Source organism: Colias philodice, chromosome 16, assembly GCF_061535455.1.
Source record: "Colias philodice isolate Cphi_HAF_F1 chromosome 16, ilColPhil1 Martin Lab GWU primary, whole genome shotgun sequence".
Taxonomy (NCBI): Eukaryota; Metazoa; Arthropoda; class Insecta; order Lepidoptera; family Pieridae; genus Colias; species Colias philodice.
Genome location: NC_143101.1, coordinates 6,418,252 through 6,437,714, shown reverse-complemented (window position 1 = coordinate 6,437,714; position 19,463 = coordinate 6,418,252). Strand labels below are relative to the sequence as shown.

The following is a 19,463-nucleotide window of genomic DNA, read 5'->3' as shown; positions in this document are numbered from 1 at the left end:
TTCCTTGAATTAAGTTAAAATAAGGTTAAAATATTAACAATATCGTTTTCTGCATGTTGTCATAGAAAACGATCTTGTTAATATTATCTTTTCAACGAGTATGTCAAAAATGAAAAACAACTTTTATCTATTGTTAAAATGAAAATTAACTCTCTGAGAGAATGTTTAAAGAACTCAGCTGGAAACATAGACATTATGTAAATCAATCCACAGATTTTAATATGATTAAAAATGTCTCAACATAATATAGATTTTAAGCTGGATAAACTATTATTAAAATCAAACGTTAAATATGTCATTCAATATTACAAGAAATGTAAAATATTTAAAGAACAAGGATTGGCAGCCCCGGATAAACCGCTACTGTTGGCAATTTCTGTTATAGTGTTGTTTAATACAGTTTTGTCGCGTTCGCATTGAATGTTGTGTTAATTAATATATTCAGAAACAATATTACCAACAGGAGCAATGAAATCAGGTTATAATATCTAAGGTTACGGACGTATTATTAAAGTATAAGTTATCGAAAATGTGGCTGCAGAAACGTAGTATGTTGTTCATAATATCACAAGTTTTTTTTTTTTTTTTTTTAATCTTTTTTTATTAAGGGATTTTTGTCCGAAAGGACGATGACAATCCCATCGTACCTTGTATACAAATATTTAACACTTAATGAACTATATTAACTATATTTTAAATTTAAAGTTGAATAGCATTCTAGCTGCATCAGAGTGTGGTGCAGCTAGAATGCTATGATATGCACCAACATTCATACAGTTTATTTTAAAATTTGTCAACAAGTCTTTTCTTTTAACATCGTTCCGAACACACTCCATGAGGAAGTGTTGGATATCGTCATATTTATGACAGAATTCGCAGTTGGGCGAGTCAACTTTTTTCAAGAGATAAGCAAAACTTCCGCACGGTATGTGTCCGGAACGAAGTCGAAAAGCGGTTACAGTTTCGCGTCTATTAAACTTGTTATTATAAAACCATGGTATGTGAAGAGGCTCACATTGTATACTCTTGTACCAAATGCCTTTTAGCCTTGACCTTTCATTAAAATACTCTTTAAACCGATTATAACACTTAAATTTGAATTCTGTTAGAACTTCCGAATAATTTGGTAAGTAATCAATTTCTTCTCCATCTAAAATAGCCGTTTTTGCTAGCCTGTCAGCCTCTTCATTACCACTCAGACCGATATGGGAAGGAATCCATTGCAGTGCCAAAGTAACATTGGAGTTATTAAAGTTATTAATTTGTTCTATTATTTTATATGCTATCGGGAAACCTACCTTACCAGACACACAACGTTTAAGATGGTGAAGGGCACTTTGACTGTCTGTGAGAATAACTATTCTTTGGGCATTTATATCAGCAGCATAAATTAAAGCCTTGGACACTGCAAGTAATTCCGCTGACATTATAGAAATGTAACTATTATTAATTTTATATTTATAGGAGTATTTTCTATTGGGGTCCCAAAAAGCAAAACCAAGGCCATTTATAGTTTTAGATCCATCAGAATAAATAAAATTGTGATCGATAAATTTATTGCGAAGTTCATTCAAAATATCTAGTTTTATCTGTTGATCAAGATATTGAGATTTTGGACCATTTATGCAATCTAAGTTAGTAAAAATGTTATTTTGTAAATTAATATTGGACACCCATGTGTCTAGAGTAAACGTATGGAGTAAATCAGATGTAGAGACCGGGTTTTCACGAGTATCCTTATAGCAGGTTGCAAGCAATGGTTTCTTTTTATGGCTCCAATAGCTTCTATCATATAGATTATACAGTTCACTTAATAGTGCATTATTAATATTGCTATTCCAAGAGTGTGTTTTTAAACAGAACTTATAAGCTAAATACAATCTTCTTACACTCATCGGTGGAATGCTCAGCTCGCATTCCATAACATGAATAGGAGTGGTCTTTATAAATCCACCAATAATTCTCAGTGCCTGGTTTTGCAGTCTGTCAATCTTAGATAGGTGACAATTGGCTGCATTATCGTATATGTAGCTGCCATAATCTAAACGGCTTCTTATAATCGCAAAATAAATCCTACGTAGGTGAATGGGATGTAGACCCCAATTTGAACCAGCTAATACTTTGAAACAATTCAAAAACTTCAAAGCTTTTGCACAACACTCATTTATGTGTTTTCCCCACCTCAGAGATCTATCTAACCAAAAACCTAAGTATTTAAAACATTCAACGGGGCTTAATAAAGAATTATTAATATAAATTTGGACCTGTTGCATTCTACGGGCTCTACTAAACACACAGTACCTAGACTTTGTACCAGATAATTCCAAACCCAGTTGTTCCACCAATCTAACAAAACTATTAAGTGCTTCTTGCATGTTTAAAACACTAACTTCAAGTTTCCTTTGCTTTTCAAAAATTACGAAATCATCAGCGTATTGACATATAAATACTTGATTGATATGCTGACAAACACTAGTAGTTACAATATTAAATAATAAAGGCGATAAAGGGTCACCTTGAGGAATTCCTTTATTTGTCGACCGTATCAAAAATTTATCCTCATCATCACACTGGATTTGAAGGTGTCTTAACCGCAAAAACTCCCATAAATATGTGCATAACCTTATACCCACCTTTAGTTCATCCAAAATACTAATTACTCTAGAAACCAGTACATTGTTATAAGCACCTTCAATGTCTAAGAAACATGCAAGTGTTGGAGTATTGTAGGTAAAGCCTACTTGAATGCTTGAGACAAGGCGTACTAGACAATCCAAGCTAGATTGACCTCTCCTAAATCCGACTGTATTACGAGATAATATGTTGTGATGTTCGACATACCATTCGAGTCGTCTACATAACATTAAATGAAAGGTCTTACACAAACATGACATGAGGGCAATCGGACGAAGTTTTGAATGTCCGTTGGAGCTATTTTTTGGAATGGGCAATATATTTATATTTCTCCATTGAGCAGGAACACAGCCAGAGGTATAGATTAAATTATATATATTTAGTAAGAAGCGTTTACCGCTTTCTGGAAGATTATATATCATACTATAATAAATACCATCCAAACCAGGAGAAGTATCTTGTTTTTTGAAGCAGTTTACCATCTCATGCATAGCAAAAAGGTCATCAAGTTTGGTGCTAGATGTACTAAAAGTAGGTGGAGGTTCAGATACGAAATCAGGTGTTAAAGTGGACAATAATTCTTCTTTAGCTTTGTCGGAGGCATAGGATTTCGCTTGACTAAAACCTTTAATCCACCTCATTTTACGCCACATGTCTGAGAGACTTGTATTTTCGTCTATACTGCTACAGAAACTACGAAAGCTTTGAGATTTAGCTTGCCTTATTAACCGTTGACTCTCTGATATTTTTAAGTTAAGTTGTGACAGATTCTGTGGAGTGGGATTCTTTCTGAAGAATTTAAGCGCAAGACGTCGTTCAGCTATTACTTTAGAGAGTTCTTGATTCCAATATACTTTAGGTACGAATATACGGTTAGAATTGGTACACTTTTTTTTGTAAGGAATACTTTTGTCTGCTGTATCGTTAATCATATTTAAGAAATGATCATACATATCTTGAACGTGGTTAAAATTTCTGCTAATTTGTGAAAATAACCTATCTGCTATGTTTGAGTATTCTGTCCAGTCAGCCAGTTTTATATTTCTTTTAGCTATAAATTTTAGGCTTTCTTGATATTTAGCACAAATCCTAACAATTAAGTGATCGCTTCCAAGGTTCTCATTGGTCACATTCCATTCGGCATTTACCGCAATATCAGTAGAACAGAAGGATATATCTGGTGAAGTTTCCTGGATACTACCATTAACAAGCTTAACTCTTGTAGGGTCACCATTATTAAGTGAAATGAAACCAAACTCAAGAGAGCTATCAAAAAGTTGGCTACCCCGAGGATCGGTCCTATTTGACCAGTTACTATGGTGACCATTAAAATCTCCTAGTATCAAAGTTTTCCTAGAGAAAAGAGAAAAGACATCATCCCAATCTACTTGGGACGTTCGCACAGATGATGGACAGTATATGGAAATAATATGCTGCAAATACTTACAATTTAATATATTGATACCTACAATCTCAATTCCAGCATTACGTAGTTGAATAGAAGATCTCGAAGCTTTCAGCGACTTGTGGCAAATAATTGCAACGCCTCCATAACCATCCGACCTATCTTCTCGGAAAATACTATAACCTGATAAATTTAAATTTGATTCCGAATTAAGCCACGTCTCACTAATAACTGCTATATGAACTTTCTCTCTGTTAAGAAGCGCTTCAAAATTTAACAATTTTGGTTCCAGGCTCTGAGCATTCCACTGAAGAATGTTTAACTTAAAACTATAACTATTAGCCATTACTTATGTTGTTAAAGAATAATTGTAATAAATTCCCTTCCTTAAACATATCACACAAGAAAGAAGTAATCTCGTCGACAACCAACCGTATGCACAGATAAATTTTTTCATTAAAATCCTTTCTGGACAGTATTATTTGCTTTATCTTATTCAAAAATGCTGTGAATGTTCTCTCTTTTCTCTTTCCTTTACCTTCCGATACCGGTTCTCTTCCATCGTTACACTCGAGTACTTCTTCTCTTTCTATTATGTCTTCTGAAAATATTTTTCCTTTTGGTTTGTTTCTTTTTTTCCGAGATGATGTCATGCCACTAATTTCTGAAGTCATTTCATTATCTATGTTGTTTTCTACATCTTCATCTTCCATTACTTCACTTGTAGTCCTATTCTTACCCTGGATGAGTATGTCTCTATAAGAAGGGGTGCCAACCTTAGCATCATTATTTTCCCGTGAATCTATATAAGTTGATGAGTCGTTGTTTAGCCTCGATTGAATATTGCTTTCAAGGTAAAGAGATAAGCCTTTGCTGTAGGTGCAGTTGTTTTCACTCATAATTCTTTTAATTCGCTTTTCCTTAATAAAAACTGGGCAATTTTTGTCTAGAGCCATATGTTCCCCTTTGCAATTTATGCACCAAAACCTTTTAGTTTCACAATTCTCGTGCTTTTGGCCACATTTTGGACAAATAATCTTTCTACTTGGACAAAACTTTTTTGGATGACCAAATTTCCAACAACCTGCACATTGTGTGACAGGAAAGATGTAACGTTCAACCTTAAACGGACACCCGTAAACATGTACGTACGAGGGTAAGGACGAACTTTTAAAACCAAGACGGACCACGGTACTGTCTACCCACTGGCCGTCGCTTGTTAAGCGCTTTAACCTTCTCATTGAGACAATCTCATATTCACATGCGGACTCTTCAAGTATTTCCTTCTCTTCTATATCTAAATCTATATCTCTCACAATACCATAAGAAATATTCACTTCATCCATATTTTGACACCGATAATTATTCTCATTAAATCTCTTGCACTTCAACAGTTTGCTCGCATCTTCCTTGTTTTTGAATGTAATTATTACTTTATACGGACTTCTATACTTAATTGATATTATATTTCCAATATTTTCCACGCTTAAGAGCTTTGCCAAACCAAATTGTTTAGGTAATAATTCCATAGAGGATAAACGGACCCGAACACCTTCAATAGCTTCATCATCTCTTGTTTTTATATTTGTTGTTTCATCATTTTGATCGGACGAACTGCGCAATAATCTTTTGGGCTTTCTTTTAACGGCAATGAATCCCTCATCATCATCTATAATCTCTTCCTCGCTATCTGACCTATGTCTTTTTTCCGGGCCCATGGGCATGTCAATTATCACTTCCGTTTCTATCTGTTTCTCTTCATTCATCCCGTCTGATTTTTCAGAGCCAACACTCATAGATCGATTGAAACTAGCCATAATCCAAAATCAAAATAAAAATTGACATGAGGGTAGAATTAAAATAAAACGCCGCTAACGCTCACGAAATACGAAACTGGGCAACTGACGTGCGTCTTATGCCGTCGCTCGCGCGCAACTGATATCACAAGTTCAGTTCATAAGTATCACAATGTTTGCCATCAATATACCATTTGAGATTGAAGATAGAGTTTACAAATTAAAAAAAGGGAACTATATTTTCTATCACCAAAATTTATATTTGTCATCAAGTTGTATCACCTAATAAATAGATCTATCACCACGAAATATTTTCGTTCTCAAATAAACAAAAAATTTTCCCAGGTATGAATTATCAAATTAATGTTAATATATGTGTAAAATAAGAGATCGATAACCAATAAAATTATATTGCATTACATGAATATAAACTTCGTTCATATAATAACAGTTTTGTTACTTAAATAAGCTCTGTGCTCAGAATGGTAGATCTGTCACCAAATAAATCGATTATCGATTCCTGACTGCGACTCTTTTTTATTTGATATTTTGTCACCAATACAGTAGTAACATTTTATTTCGTTCAGATATTAAATTATTAGTATTCGTTACCAATTTAATACATCAATTTATAATTTTAATGAAAAAATGATCAAAGGGGCGGAGACAAATTGGCGCGCTTTAAAAATTGATTATTTTAACTTTAATTAAGGGTTTTATCTAGTACAATTATGCTAGCCATAAGCCAGCTATTAAACCAGAGCTGATTATTCAGTGGTAATTATTTTAAACAATAAATATTGTTTATTTTTTACTACTCTGCTAAAAATTTTATTTAAATATAATTTATACTACCAGTGGAAATTTAGAACCTTGGGAGTCAAGTTAAGTAGCAAAATCTTTTGGTTGAAACGATGATGATAACCCTAATTTTTTATTTGAACTTAATGCAATTTTCTAGTAACATAATACTTAGGTATGATTTATTGGTGATCTCTTTAAATTAGTTTGCTTAATATCTTAACTTAACTTATTAGGACACACCTATTATAATACATATTACATACACAAACATTTATTTGGTACTAGACCTTATATCTCAGGATTTTAGGTGAATTATTGTGGAACTGATTTTGCATTGTTTGGTGACTACATTTTGGTGACAGATCTACTATTTTGAGGACAAACCCTATTATTTAAGGTGATGAATTAATTTTTCTAACATTTACGGCCCTTTTCAAACCTTCCTAATTTTTATATTATTAAAGTTGTCGTGATGAAAATTCTTGACAAGAAAGTTCAATAGTAACACAATACGTCTACCGTTTTAGAAACATGATTCCATGATATTTTCTCGATAGAAAAAAAAATACAAAGTTATCATTGTTATTTTTTTTTAATCTCTGGCATCTTCAAAATAACAAACGTAAAGTTACGACTTTTTGGATATTAACTATAAAATATACAACCTATACGTCTACCGTGTTAGAATTTTGAAATAAGCGATGGTTTTGAAATAAACAAGAAATACTTGAAATTAGCGCGCGACCAGCCAATATAGCGAGAGCCGCCCTGTACCTTCCTACCCCGATCGCTGCACGAGTCATTCCCGCTACGGCTGTCACACGGGGAACTTGTGTCGCTCGCGCAATCGTAAAAAAGGGTGACAACACGATAAGACAAATGGGGACAATAAAGAAAATAAGAAGAAGAAACATAAAGGTTGGAGGAAAAAGAATGCTTACAATTGGAACAAATTAATGAAGTAAGTTGGTTTTATTTTAAATTTGATGATAATTGTATTATAGACGATGTTTGATATGTACCCCTGTTTTAAGTACATAACGAATGTGTAAGATTTTTTCATTTATAGCATAAATAATCTTTTCAGAAATCCGGAATCCAGAAGGAAAATAAACCCACTGATTGTTCACAATGTGAATCCACTCCTTCGTAAGTACCTTTATTCAGTCAAAAATGTATGTTATCAAAGCTCTACTGGTTTTATCGCATGATTCCATTTTTAGCAAAAAGCAACAAAGTGCAAAGAAATAAAAAATCATGGTGAACTTAGTGGAAGTATGGCGGACATAATATGGAACAGGAGCTCATTGGAGTAGTATTATATTTAAAAAAATACGAAATAATTTCAAGAATTACATTTCTTAGAAGGTGGTAGATAAGTATGTTGTATAAAGAATTTGATGTTGATATTTATTTCATTTATACTTACTACACCTGTGCGGGAAATTGCTTAGTAATAAAACAGGTTTATATTCATATTTACATAGTAATGTGAGTTTTCATTTCGAAAAATTTTGTGTAATTATATTAAATTGAGTTCCTGGGTGATCTGGAAACACAATTGGGCCCGGAAGATGGCGCTGCAGTCACTCCTCCTAATGACATGAACCGATTTGGATGAATATTTGTGTGCACATTTCATTTTTGTGTGATGATTGGTTGATTCGCTTTCACATTAGCTAATATTATGTATTTTTGTTGTTAGAAAGTAAACTTAATTTAATGTTTATAATACATTATTATTGGTATAAATAAGCCAGTGTTCGTCTCACATTGCTGTACCTGCCTACCTACCCTACCAGGGCCTGACTTTGTTCTGGCTATTTTATTTTGATTATTTGTAATGAATAATTACAATTATAATAGAGTGCAAAAAATAAATACATGCGTCAATATATTTTGTGTTTTTTTTAAACAATTTTTTTATTTAAAAAAATATCATTCCGACCGCGGCTTTGCCCGCTTGGAATTAGATTATATCGTGAATCCTGTCTTATCCCACAGAAGTGTTCAGTTCGGATAAAAAGTATCCTTTGTGTAAATCCAGGCAATTAGCTATATTTTATCAAAATTGGTAATGTAGTCTTGACGTGATTAAGTAACAACTAACAAAAAAATATACAAATTAACATCCAAAGTTTCGCATCAGTTTTACTGTATTAGTGATATCTTCCACTCTTGACTTTGACTGAGAAGAATTAGGGTTTATAACTTCTTTCAGAAATATTACCTTTCATTTCTGGGCATGACGTAATATCTACGTCAGCATCAAATTCTATCTAAATCCATTCAGTAGTCCACGTACCATTTCATTTTTTCAGAGTAACAATATTTTTTGTTATTTTAAAGATTATTTATAACCTGTATTATTTTGTAATAAAGTAAACATTACGAAATAATAATAATTATTAATAATGTCTAAGTAGTTGTTAAAAAGAAGATTATTTGTTTATAAGCAAGAAAATAAAACCAATAAATCAACAATTAAATATATATGTAGGTATAAGAATATTATATGTAATTGTATGACGACTCCATACATGTTTGTCCCGAGTCGGCCAGCGGCAGCGCGGCGAGTTTGCAAGAATGACTTCGCGCATCTCGCGTTCGCGATAGCGAGCTATTAGACTCCGCCCGCCAAGCAGTAGATTTTTTTTTGTGTATCGTCTTAAGAAACACAAAACTAATTAAATTGGTGATAGCTTAAATGATACCCTTAAAAAAAACATATTATAAAATGATTTCATATTCTTGATACCACGTGCTTCATGTTTAATATATTGTGATGTAATTGTTATTTTAAATAACCGATTTAACAGGGATCGAAGGTCGGGGTACATAATATACCTAATTAAAACATCGCGCTTAAAATTTTGCTGAAACAATTTTACCTTCGAGTTGTATAAGATCGAATAAATCATGAAAAACGGTTTCAATAGAGTATTAATTATCTAGTTATTAAAATTTTTTACTGGTATTTAGAAATCATAATATTGTTTCTGGTATTCCGTTTAATTTGGCGATTCTCTTATCCTTAGAATGGAAAGTTTCTCCTGATTGAATAAGACGATTAGTGGAGATATAAAAAGGTGGTGTGGCACAAAACAATTATTGGAAGTTGGTTTATCGGCCAAGGCTAAGCTCTCGCACCTAAAATGAATCGATTGCCTTGTGGCCACAGTCCAAACACTCTTATATCGGTTAAATTAACAGCTGGTTTTCCATTAATTTGCGGGAAATAATTAATTACTCGCGAAGTTCAGCCTTTATTAATAGCTAGCTATATGTTCACGTAATTACATTAAGGAACTTTAAAGTTAAAATCTACACGTTTAACTTTAAGGTACTGAAATCAATAACAAATCCAAACACATTTATTTTTAAGGATAACAATCTGATTATTTATAGAAATAAAGAGGTTTCGTAGGCGATTGAAATAAAATATCTCCATTTTCTATAATAAACAAATTGACAAACATTCCTTTATTGAGTAAAAATATACCTAGAGAAAAGGTTTTCGTATATGGGTTCTTAAATACAAAGTGTAGAAGCTAATAATACGAAATCAAAAAATTCCTTGAAAAGTCCTCGATATTCCTGATAATATTTGTAAGAAATTATTTGTACATGCCATAAAACATATTGATAGACTTATTTTCTTACACCTAATACAACTGTGCAAATACTTACCCTTAGAACATAATTATTGATAACATTGTTAACTTTTAACTAAATAGCTACAATTTCCTTACAGGTGTTTACCATCCACCAGGACTACGCGATCGACCATCGGCCGTCCAAAGTGTTCTTCGTAGACTCCAATTACGATGGCCGTTTATATCAGATCAACTTTTGGGTTCACGCAGTGGTGATAAAGCTCCTCCCCTGCGTCATCTTGACAGTGATTAGTGCGTGGCTTATTCGCGTGTTGTACAGAGCTAATAATAGAAAGAAAGCTCTCAAAGGATATAACGCGTGCCCAGCCGCCACGGTAGTCAATGGCAACGGAAATGTTTTTACAAGGAAATCCACGAAACGCTCGAAGGCTGAGCGACGCACGGACAGAACGACTAGAATGCTTGTTGCCGTGTTACTGCTATTTCTTTTAACTGAATTTCCACAGGGGATTTTAGGTAAGCTATGAATAATAGATTCAGAAAATAGTATCGTAAAGAATAATGTCAGTGCTGTAATTAGACTTGAACTTCCAAAGTTCAAATCTAATAAGAGTCTACAATTTGACTAGTAAAAAGGTACATTTAAATAAATCTGTAGATTATTTATGCAGAAAGAAAAGTAAATTTATATTTATTTTGATCATCAAATCACGATAAATGATGAAAGATATACAGACAGATTATTGTTTGCATTAAGAAATGTCTCATAACATTAAAGTCACGTCCATGATCCAAGCCAGAGCATCGTGCATTACTGAATGAGAGGGCTTATGTTTCATTTCTTCGTAAGTAATACGAGGCAATATGTCACTGTCATGTTGCAGTCGAGCCTTCTCTATAGTATAATTAATGGCGACGAAATATTTGATTGCATCGCCGTTGTTTGATGAATCTGTGCATTCTGTATTGATCATGTATGTTTATGTTGATATATTATGCAGTTGCAATGGATAATGGCCATGGTTATATGATACAGTGAAAAAATATTCAGATTTCGTTGGAAATGGCGAAGTTGTTTAGAAATTTTTCGTTTTCCGCTTTTGTTTTTCAAACAAGATACTTTCCTCTTTATCGCGATTTAACTTTAAATTATACACACATAAGTGGCTTTGTTTAATAAGTACTAGCTGTTGCCCGCGACTTCGTCCGCGATTCGGTCGTTTTTCGTCATTCGTCGTTTAAAAAAAATACGTGACACTTTATTTTTGAATGTTCTTAATTGTCTCTTATAAAATTTAACTACATTAAAATTGAATACTCTGATAAGAAAATCTTAAAATCACCGAAAATCATAGACATCGAATATCTGAGGAAAACATGAATGAATGTGATTTAAATTCTACATTTCTTAGTAATTAAAATAATAATCTAAATTAAATGTAGATTAACAGTTTGAGAGCACCATTATAGAATATGTACCTAAGTAATAAATTACGTTAGTTTACATAGTAACTTTACTAAAAACACGATGACTTTCTTTCGCGCTCGGTACCACAAACTAAACATGTTTGTGGTACGTGGCCCGCGTCTCTTTACCCCCCACGAGTTCCCCTCCGTTGCTATGCGAAAATACATTCGTCGCCCTACTGTAGGAAAAATTGTAATACTGTGGCCTGGGCGTTATAACACGCTCAGGGAATTCCTGAGTGCTGATAGACTTCCGTCTATCGGCATTTATACCAATTTTATATTAATATCGTCGATTTAAAACGCATATATACGGATTAACCTGATGAATTAACATGTTCTAAAATTGTGAAATGAGTTCAGTTTTAAATTCGAGAAATATTGATTTCTTGTATTCGATTATTCGTCGTAGTCGAATACAAAATATATTTAAAGAAACTTAGGTTGGCCTTCAGGCAAAAGGGATCCTATCAAATGATAAACTTGACCTTGTATCTTAAAAGTAAGAATGAAAGGAGCATCTGATAATTGTTGAGCACCAAAGGATCATTTAAAACGCAATACTATAAGAGCTAATATTGTCTAAGAACTGTTTAGATTGCACATGTTCCTCTAAAACTTAAAAGTAGTGATTTCAAAGGTTCCGGCGTATCTTAAAACGAAAGCCGACTCCTTACTCCACTTTAAAGCATTACAAAAAGAACATACTACGTTAATATCGCCTATACAGAAGATGATCTGTAATCAATTGTGAGGTTATAAGCAAACCTACTTTTATATTATTTTGTCGGACCACACCACCGAATTTGTAGATTGATCTTCTATGTTTACCTCTAAGTCATTAAGACTATGTCGAAATCTGTCTGCAGTAAGACGGGCCTCTCGCTATTCGTCCGTTTAAAGAGACCAATAGTTTCAATTCTTAATCTTTCATTAAACAAATTTATTAATCGTTCTTGTCTCAAATAATGGTAATATTCGCGTCCCTACTCTAGTCATTGCTTATGCTCATGTTCATCTTCGAGAGATCGAATAATATTATGGTGCACCCTATTATTTGTCAAACGGTCTTCATATTGAGTAAAAGTTTCAGAATTCTCGAGATAAAATATGACGATCGTGATCAGCTGTGAGACGTAATTCCCTCTCAGTGAGGGTTTCGGTCTCACGGGATAGTACAATATGCCATTTGCGATCAGCTGTGAGACGTTATATATACCCTCTCAGTGAAGGTTTCGGTCTCACAGGATAGTACATGCCGTTCGCGGTCAGCTGTGAGCCGCAATTCTCGTTGTGAAGCGGTTTCAGGTTCGGCATAACACAATTCATGTTGTTTTCGGTCAATAGTAAGCCTCTTATCTCTAACGATCCTTGAGAACTCTTATTTCTCATTTTCTTAACTTTGCTCGAATTTCGATATTTAAAGATTTTTTAGGTGGCACTGATGCGGGTGAATAAAAATTAAGTTAAAACGGACTAAGAGTGTTATAATCTCAATCATACATATAATAAAATTGTGGAAAAGTGATGTCTGTACAATTAAAATATGTAGAAAAAAATTAGCAGGTGTTATTATTATCGAGAAATCGAGAGAAACCATTTTTTTCTCTTAAAAGCTCCCCCCTCCCACTTCCCGAACTCCGATTGACCGTAATTTATTTTTCCTTACATTTTTATCATATCCTTTTCTAATGGGTTTCATCCTACTGCGATTTTTTTTGTTTCAAAAATTATCTACCCTGGTGTATAGGTAAATTTTCCACATAAAATGTCCTTTAAATTATGTCGTATTATATTTTTAACCCCCGACGCAAAAAGACTGGTGTTATGTGTTTGACCGCTATGTATTTCTGTGTGTGTGTGTGTGTGTCTGTCTATGGCACCGTAGCTGGCTAACAGGTAAACCGAATTAGATGCGGTTTTTTTTGTTAGGCAGAATATTTTCCGACGCTGGTTCTTAGATAAAGTGTATCAAAATTGGTTCATCCACTTATTATACCTACATAGGGGTAAAAGTGGGAATGAAAAAAATGAAAGTTATAATTTATTTTTAAAGATCGTCGGGATGTTTATGAAATTATTTATTCCTTTTTCTATACACTTTTCTTCGTCTAAACGGTTCTCTTCAGCCTTTAGTTACGTGCGTGAGACAGGAAAGATCTAATTTGGATTTGTTTCTGGATTTGATAAAAACTGAGTATCGATTAAGCTGATCAGTGGCTACTGGCTACACCATAGATTATTAAAAACATCCGTTTAAGAAAGGAAGGAAATAGAATTTGCTCCTCTCCCCCCCCCCTGGTTCCTAAAAAATAATATGACATAATTTAAAAGAAATTTTACGTAGAATTAGTTAGGCATTTCTTTTTTGATTTTCGATATTATATACTAATCATAATTTTTAATTACAATATGTAGTAAGTAACTATTTGGTATAGGTTAGGCATTTCATTTCTTGATTTTCTTTAATAATTTGGTACGTAAGTTTTTTAGCTCAGTTTAGTAAGAAATTTTAATAACAATTCTTTTAATTATTTATGGTAGTACAACAGTACAGTATGGTTGTACGTATTTACTCAATAATTGTATGTTAAGTAGTAATTCAGCATGGGCGTAGCCACGGTGGGGCTGGGTGGGGCGCTTACCCTGGCTTTGATCTGGTAGGTACTAATTGTGAAGGGGAGTGGGCGTGGGCGTGGGATTGGGACTGAACATGGCATATGGCGTGGGAGTGCGAGTGGGCGCGGGAGTGGGAGCATGAAAATAAAAATGATTTTTTATTGTTGCCCCACCCTGAGCCCATGGTCATAGGTCCCATAGTCACTATTCCACGCGAACGAAGTCGCGGGGACAGCTAGTAGACTAATATAATCAGAAAGCTTTGAACTCCTAAGCTCAACCATAAAAGATAGACATTTATGATGTCGGGAGATATTTTTTATATAATATGGAGAACATTTCTTTCATACTTGATTTCTGTGTAGCTTTAACCATTAAGATACACGCATTAAGAACGCACACGCGACGAAAGCTTAAAAATGGAGTTGCTGCTCTGCTCACGAATATGAAAAATAATTGTACCAAGTTTCGTTTAAATCCGTCGAGTAGTTTTTGTTTCTATAACGGTTATACAGACAGACAGACGGACAAACATTTTTGACGTCGATGTCGATCTCTAATCACCTCGTGATAGTTATTTAGGAAATATATTTCATGTGCAGAATTGACCTCTACAGATTTAATATAAGTAGGTATACATATATTTAGATTCCAATTCCCATGTAACGTTAAATTCGACTATACAATAACTAACAGACAACGCAGGTTACTCTCGTTTCCGTAAGTTGAGGCGGCTACATATTCGGTCCTAATAACATGACTTTTTGTGAACGAAACGACAGCGCGGTTTAATTCGATGGCGACACCATCAGAAAAAAGAAAATATTTTTAACTTTGAAAAAATATTATGATTTACACTATTAATACTATTTTAACATTAACACAAAATATAAGACTGTGAGTGTGTAAAAATAAATCCAGCTAGTTTCACATCACACTTATGTTTATACATTAGGTATACGACATGAAAATATATTAATTACCAAGCAATAATCATACAGATAAATACTGAACAAAAGTATTAACAGTCAAAGTATATTTTTACTAACAACATGTAAATGATGAAGTAATAATAATTATCAACGAACTAACCTTTTTGTATTAGAGTCCCGCCTCGTGATCGAATTATTAAAACACGAAGATTTTTAAAAATGTAACCAATGAACACAATCAATATTAGATTAACTGTAATGGTGTCTAGTTTGACTTAAAATAATATACATCTACCCTCACTTTTAAAAATGTAGTATATTCACACGAATTATATAAGCGCACCTTAATGGGTTAAAGAGTTAAATAAATAAATAACATAATTATATTTAAATTATTAATTTTTAACATTGTGTTCAGTAGTGTTAACATGTAAATTGATTTGATTTTTACGAAATCTCATAGATGGCGCTGAATCAAATTTTTCTTTATAGTACTAAGATTCATTAAACAGTTTCTCTGCCCAAATTACGTAAATGACGTAGTTTTTATAGTGTAAAGCTAGATAATAGCATGGCTTACTCAAAAACAACATTTAAACATGAGTCTTTAGATTGTACGCTGTCGTAGTACACGGAATACGTAAGAAAAGTAAAGGTTCACAGCTCCTCCCCCGGAGGTGATAGCATGATAATATGTTTAAAAAAACCTCACACGACCTGTTAGTAATATTCATGCAAAATTTGAAGTCAATCTATGCAGTACTTTTCGAGATTAGCTCGGACAAACATACAGACAAACAGACAAACAGACAAACAGACAAACAGACAAAAATTCTAAAAACTATATTTTTGGCTTCTATATCGATTATAGATCATGGATTATGTATTCTTTTAAAAAAATATTCAATGTACAGTTTTGACTTTCCTACGATTTTATTATATGTATAGATTATTGATTTCACCTTTAGAGAAATTCGCATAATTTTCAAATTTGTTTCTTATATTGAAGTACCGTTAGCTTTTCAAGGTTATTAATAAATACCAATAACCGTCTAAAAATTTACTTTTTAATCGAAACCATAAGCACTAAGTTGTTTTTTATTTGATATAATAACGGAAGATTTTGATGAAAAGCAAGATGTTTATTTTCCTTACATCAAATACCAATTAAATATGGTTTGTCAAAAATAAAATAACAAGCATCGTATTTCCTTGTTTCAGGTCTAATGAGCGGTATATTAGGGCGATGTTTCTTCAAACAATGCTACGACTTATTCGGTGAACTGATGGACGCGTTGGCTCTCTTAAACGGCGCTATCAACTTCATACTTTATTGTGCCATGTCAAAACAGTTTAGAACGACGTTCAGACAAATCATAAGAGCTCAATGTGCACCGCAACCACGCGCGAGCTCTCACACCGAACTGCAAACTACTTATGTATGATTTTATAAACAAAGAATACTGAAGTGAATAAATCGTGATGTATATTTCCAAGGCGCTTGTAGACAATCCGATAAAACCAATATTCCATATACTTGAATGCGTGGAGATACCGATGTATTATAATGTATCAGAGAATTATTTTGGGAGGGCTTTTATATGACCATCTATTTACCATATTATACATTATCAGTATAAAATAGCTATTCATTATTATATAAAGTAGGGCAAAATAGAGATACTGGAATGTTCATGAGTTTAATATATAGAATTAACATTTTTGGGATGCTCGTAAATTCCTAGATGTTACAAAGCAGGGTTTGATATAAAAATAAATTTGCATAGTGCTCACTCGACAGCACTATGTTCTTTGTGGATATTTGTTATGCAGATGTCCCTTTTGTTCCTGATAATATGTATGAAACCTTTTTAGGGAAGGTTTAGGTAAAGATAGGAGCTGAGTTGACAAATGACTATCGTCGAGGACCGGGACAGGATAAGAGTAGAATGTTTAATTGTTATTTGCTATTTTTGCGCCTAATTAGTAAGCTCTTTCTTAATGTTTGTAGCATTTATGTATTTTGAACGAGAAAATTTTAAACAACTCGACGACGGGATAATTTGTTATTGTATATAGTTAAGATTGTGAATATATTGTGGAAGTTGATAAATCTTCAAGGAATCAAGGCACGTGATACATGTCAGATTCACTTACGTATAGAGAAGCTGGGTGGATTAATTCTTAAGCCTCATCTCGGCCGTCGCGTTGGTTGGATGTGTTGGATAATATTATGATCGAGATACGATTAACTTGATGTTTGGTAAAATATTGAAGAAGTTATCATGTAAATTATATTAGCACATTATTGGTAAAACCGTTGTTAGTTACATACAATTAAAGCATTTTATTTTTAGTCTGTTAAATGGATTCAGTGGTTTATTTTTTATGAATTTATTAATCACATTGTTTATTCTTCGCTAGTATAGGACTATTACATCATTTTTGTATTTAAATGTGTTCCATACACATAACAAGATAAACGTACTTATAAATAAACATACACAAAGTAAAATGTTGAATTCAATTAAACAGGGGAGATGAGTCGCATGAGCTGTGCTCTAAGTATCCTTGTAAACGAGAGAAATATGCCGGGTTTCAGATATCAAACATAATGTATTACAAGATTTGTTATTATATCCTTATTATTTCTGTATTCATGAAGGTTAATTGTCCATTGTCTGGTCACTGTTGATATTTTTTATAAATGCGCTGCACCTGATTTTTATAAAATATTATTAATCCATTTTTATGATCTATCCTACATGTCGAATTGGGGAATGAACTTCTGTTTGTTTCATCATTTAACTATATGTAAAACTATCTTTATATTATGATGTGTTTGATTCAAGCTTTAATTCTTAAGATATCTTGATTTCAGTAATACTTTATTTTCTCTTGATGGAACGCAATGCAATGCATTTTACACTATAAGATTAAAAAATATAGTTAAAAACAATTACGACGGGATAAAATTAAATCTTTTAACAAAGAATACAATGTTTAGGTACCTATATATCTATTGGCGTAGCCACCAATCGCAAATTAACAAAATTAATCGAAATTATAACTATACAACGATCTTCCGCCTGTAAAAAGCGCAATCGTATCGCTTGGTACATAAGTCAATAAATATAAGTCCATACTATAAGGATTGCTGTATATAAAATTCGTATAGTAGAAAATTAACATCGTTAATACTTTGATATTCACTATTATAACGCATATTTTGTGATGGATAATACGGTAACTGTTTGCTCGGTTTATTAATATGGGAGAGCATACATTTTAAATTATATATGTATTAATATAAATTAAAGTGTATCGTTATTTCTCTCAATAATAGTTTTTTAATCATTAATTTTAAAACATTATATCGAGAGATGTAGTTTCATACAATTAGTAAAGAGTAATATCTATTTTCCATTGAATATATAAATTAAAAAGTGTTTTCATTTGTATTTCATATTTTATAATTTTGTGTTTCATATCTCATCTTGAATAATTTTAATAATGTAAGTGGAGGTATTTTAATAGCGTTATTTAAATGGTAGAGCATTTGTATATAAAATAATATTGGAACTTAATAATTCATAACATTTTGTAAATATATTCATATTAACATTTTGTATATATGTTTAAGTTATAAGTAATTACAATAATTGTTACATGTTATTAAAAATAAAATATATGAAGCATTTGATGTATTACCAAATAAATAAATAGATATAAAATTTACTTTTTGTTTTACTTTTACAAAAAGCCATATTTTTGTCAAACCAATTAAAATCAGCTTTGGAGAAGGCTTTATGGAAAGTTCAAAAGATTACAGCAGGGATATCTACAAAGTAACTTTTAATTAAGAGGAAAATCGATGGAATAATGCTAAATTTAGCTGCTTATTCTTCTTCTTTTATTATTAGTAATGTAATAAATATAGGTACAAGAAAATTCGTGGAATACACAAATTGGTGTAAATAATTAATAAACCGTTATGTTTTTCGATATAACGAATATTGATGATAAAAAATAAATAAACATTATACTAATTAGGGACTCTGTTACAGGACGTGTTAGTCTTTACACTTTATAGAAATTTGTAAATTTATATTATGTACGTTAATTACATCTTATATATATGGGCGGATGGCCATATTCATCAGAATCACCCATATCTTCAGTAAATTAT

At 32.5% G+C, this 19,463-nt stretch overlaps 2 protein-coding genes and 1 long non-coding RNA gene across 3 annotated transcripts in view; 2 read left to right on the top strand and 1 right to left on the bottom strand.

Moving 5' to 3' along the window:
* The window catches only part of LOC149481737 (G protein-coupled receptor dmsr-1-like), a 42,907-nt gene extending 23,927 nt beyond the window's left edge, over nucleotides 1-18,980 (top strand). The window contains exons 6-7 of the mRNA XM_089705370.1: nucleotides 10,394-10,772; nucleotides 16,496-18,980. Of these exons, the coding sequence (XP_089561496.1) occupies nucleotides 10,394-10,772; nucleotides 16,496-16,719 (603 nt within the window). The 3' untranslated portion in view covers nucleotides 16,720-18,980. The remainder of the gene's footprint in view (nucleotides 1-10,393; nucleotides 10,773-16,495) is intronic.
* LOC149481739 (uncharacterized) lies at nucleotides 4,378-5,970 on the bottom strand. Its single transcript, XM_089705282.1, has one exon. The coding sequence runs from the start codon at nucleotides 5,854-5,856 to the stop codon at nucleotides 4,378-4,380; it is 1,479 nt and encodes a 492-aa protein (XP_089561408.1). The 5' UTR covers nucleotides 5,857-5,970.
* On the top strand, nucleotides 7,024-8,933 carry LOC149481738 (uncharacterized). Its single transcript, XR_016316824.1, has 3 exons — nucleotides 7,024-7,600; nucleotides 7,727-7,788; nucleotides 7,863-8,933. It is a non-coding gene; the product is annotated as an uncharacterized LOC149481738 (long non-coding RNA).
* Nucleotides 18,981-19,463: the final 483 nt, after the last annotated feature.

Bases quoted from the DNA above. Each gene is read 5' to 3' on its own strand.
- LOC149481739 (XM_089705282.1), bottom strand. From the start codon at position 5,856: ATGGCTAGTTTCAATCGATCTATGAGTGTTGGCTCTGAAAAATCAGAC.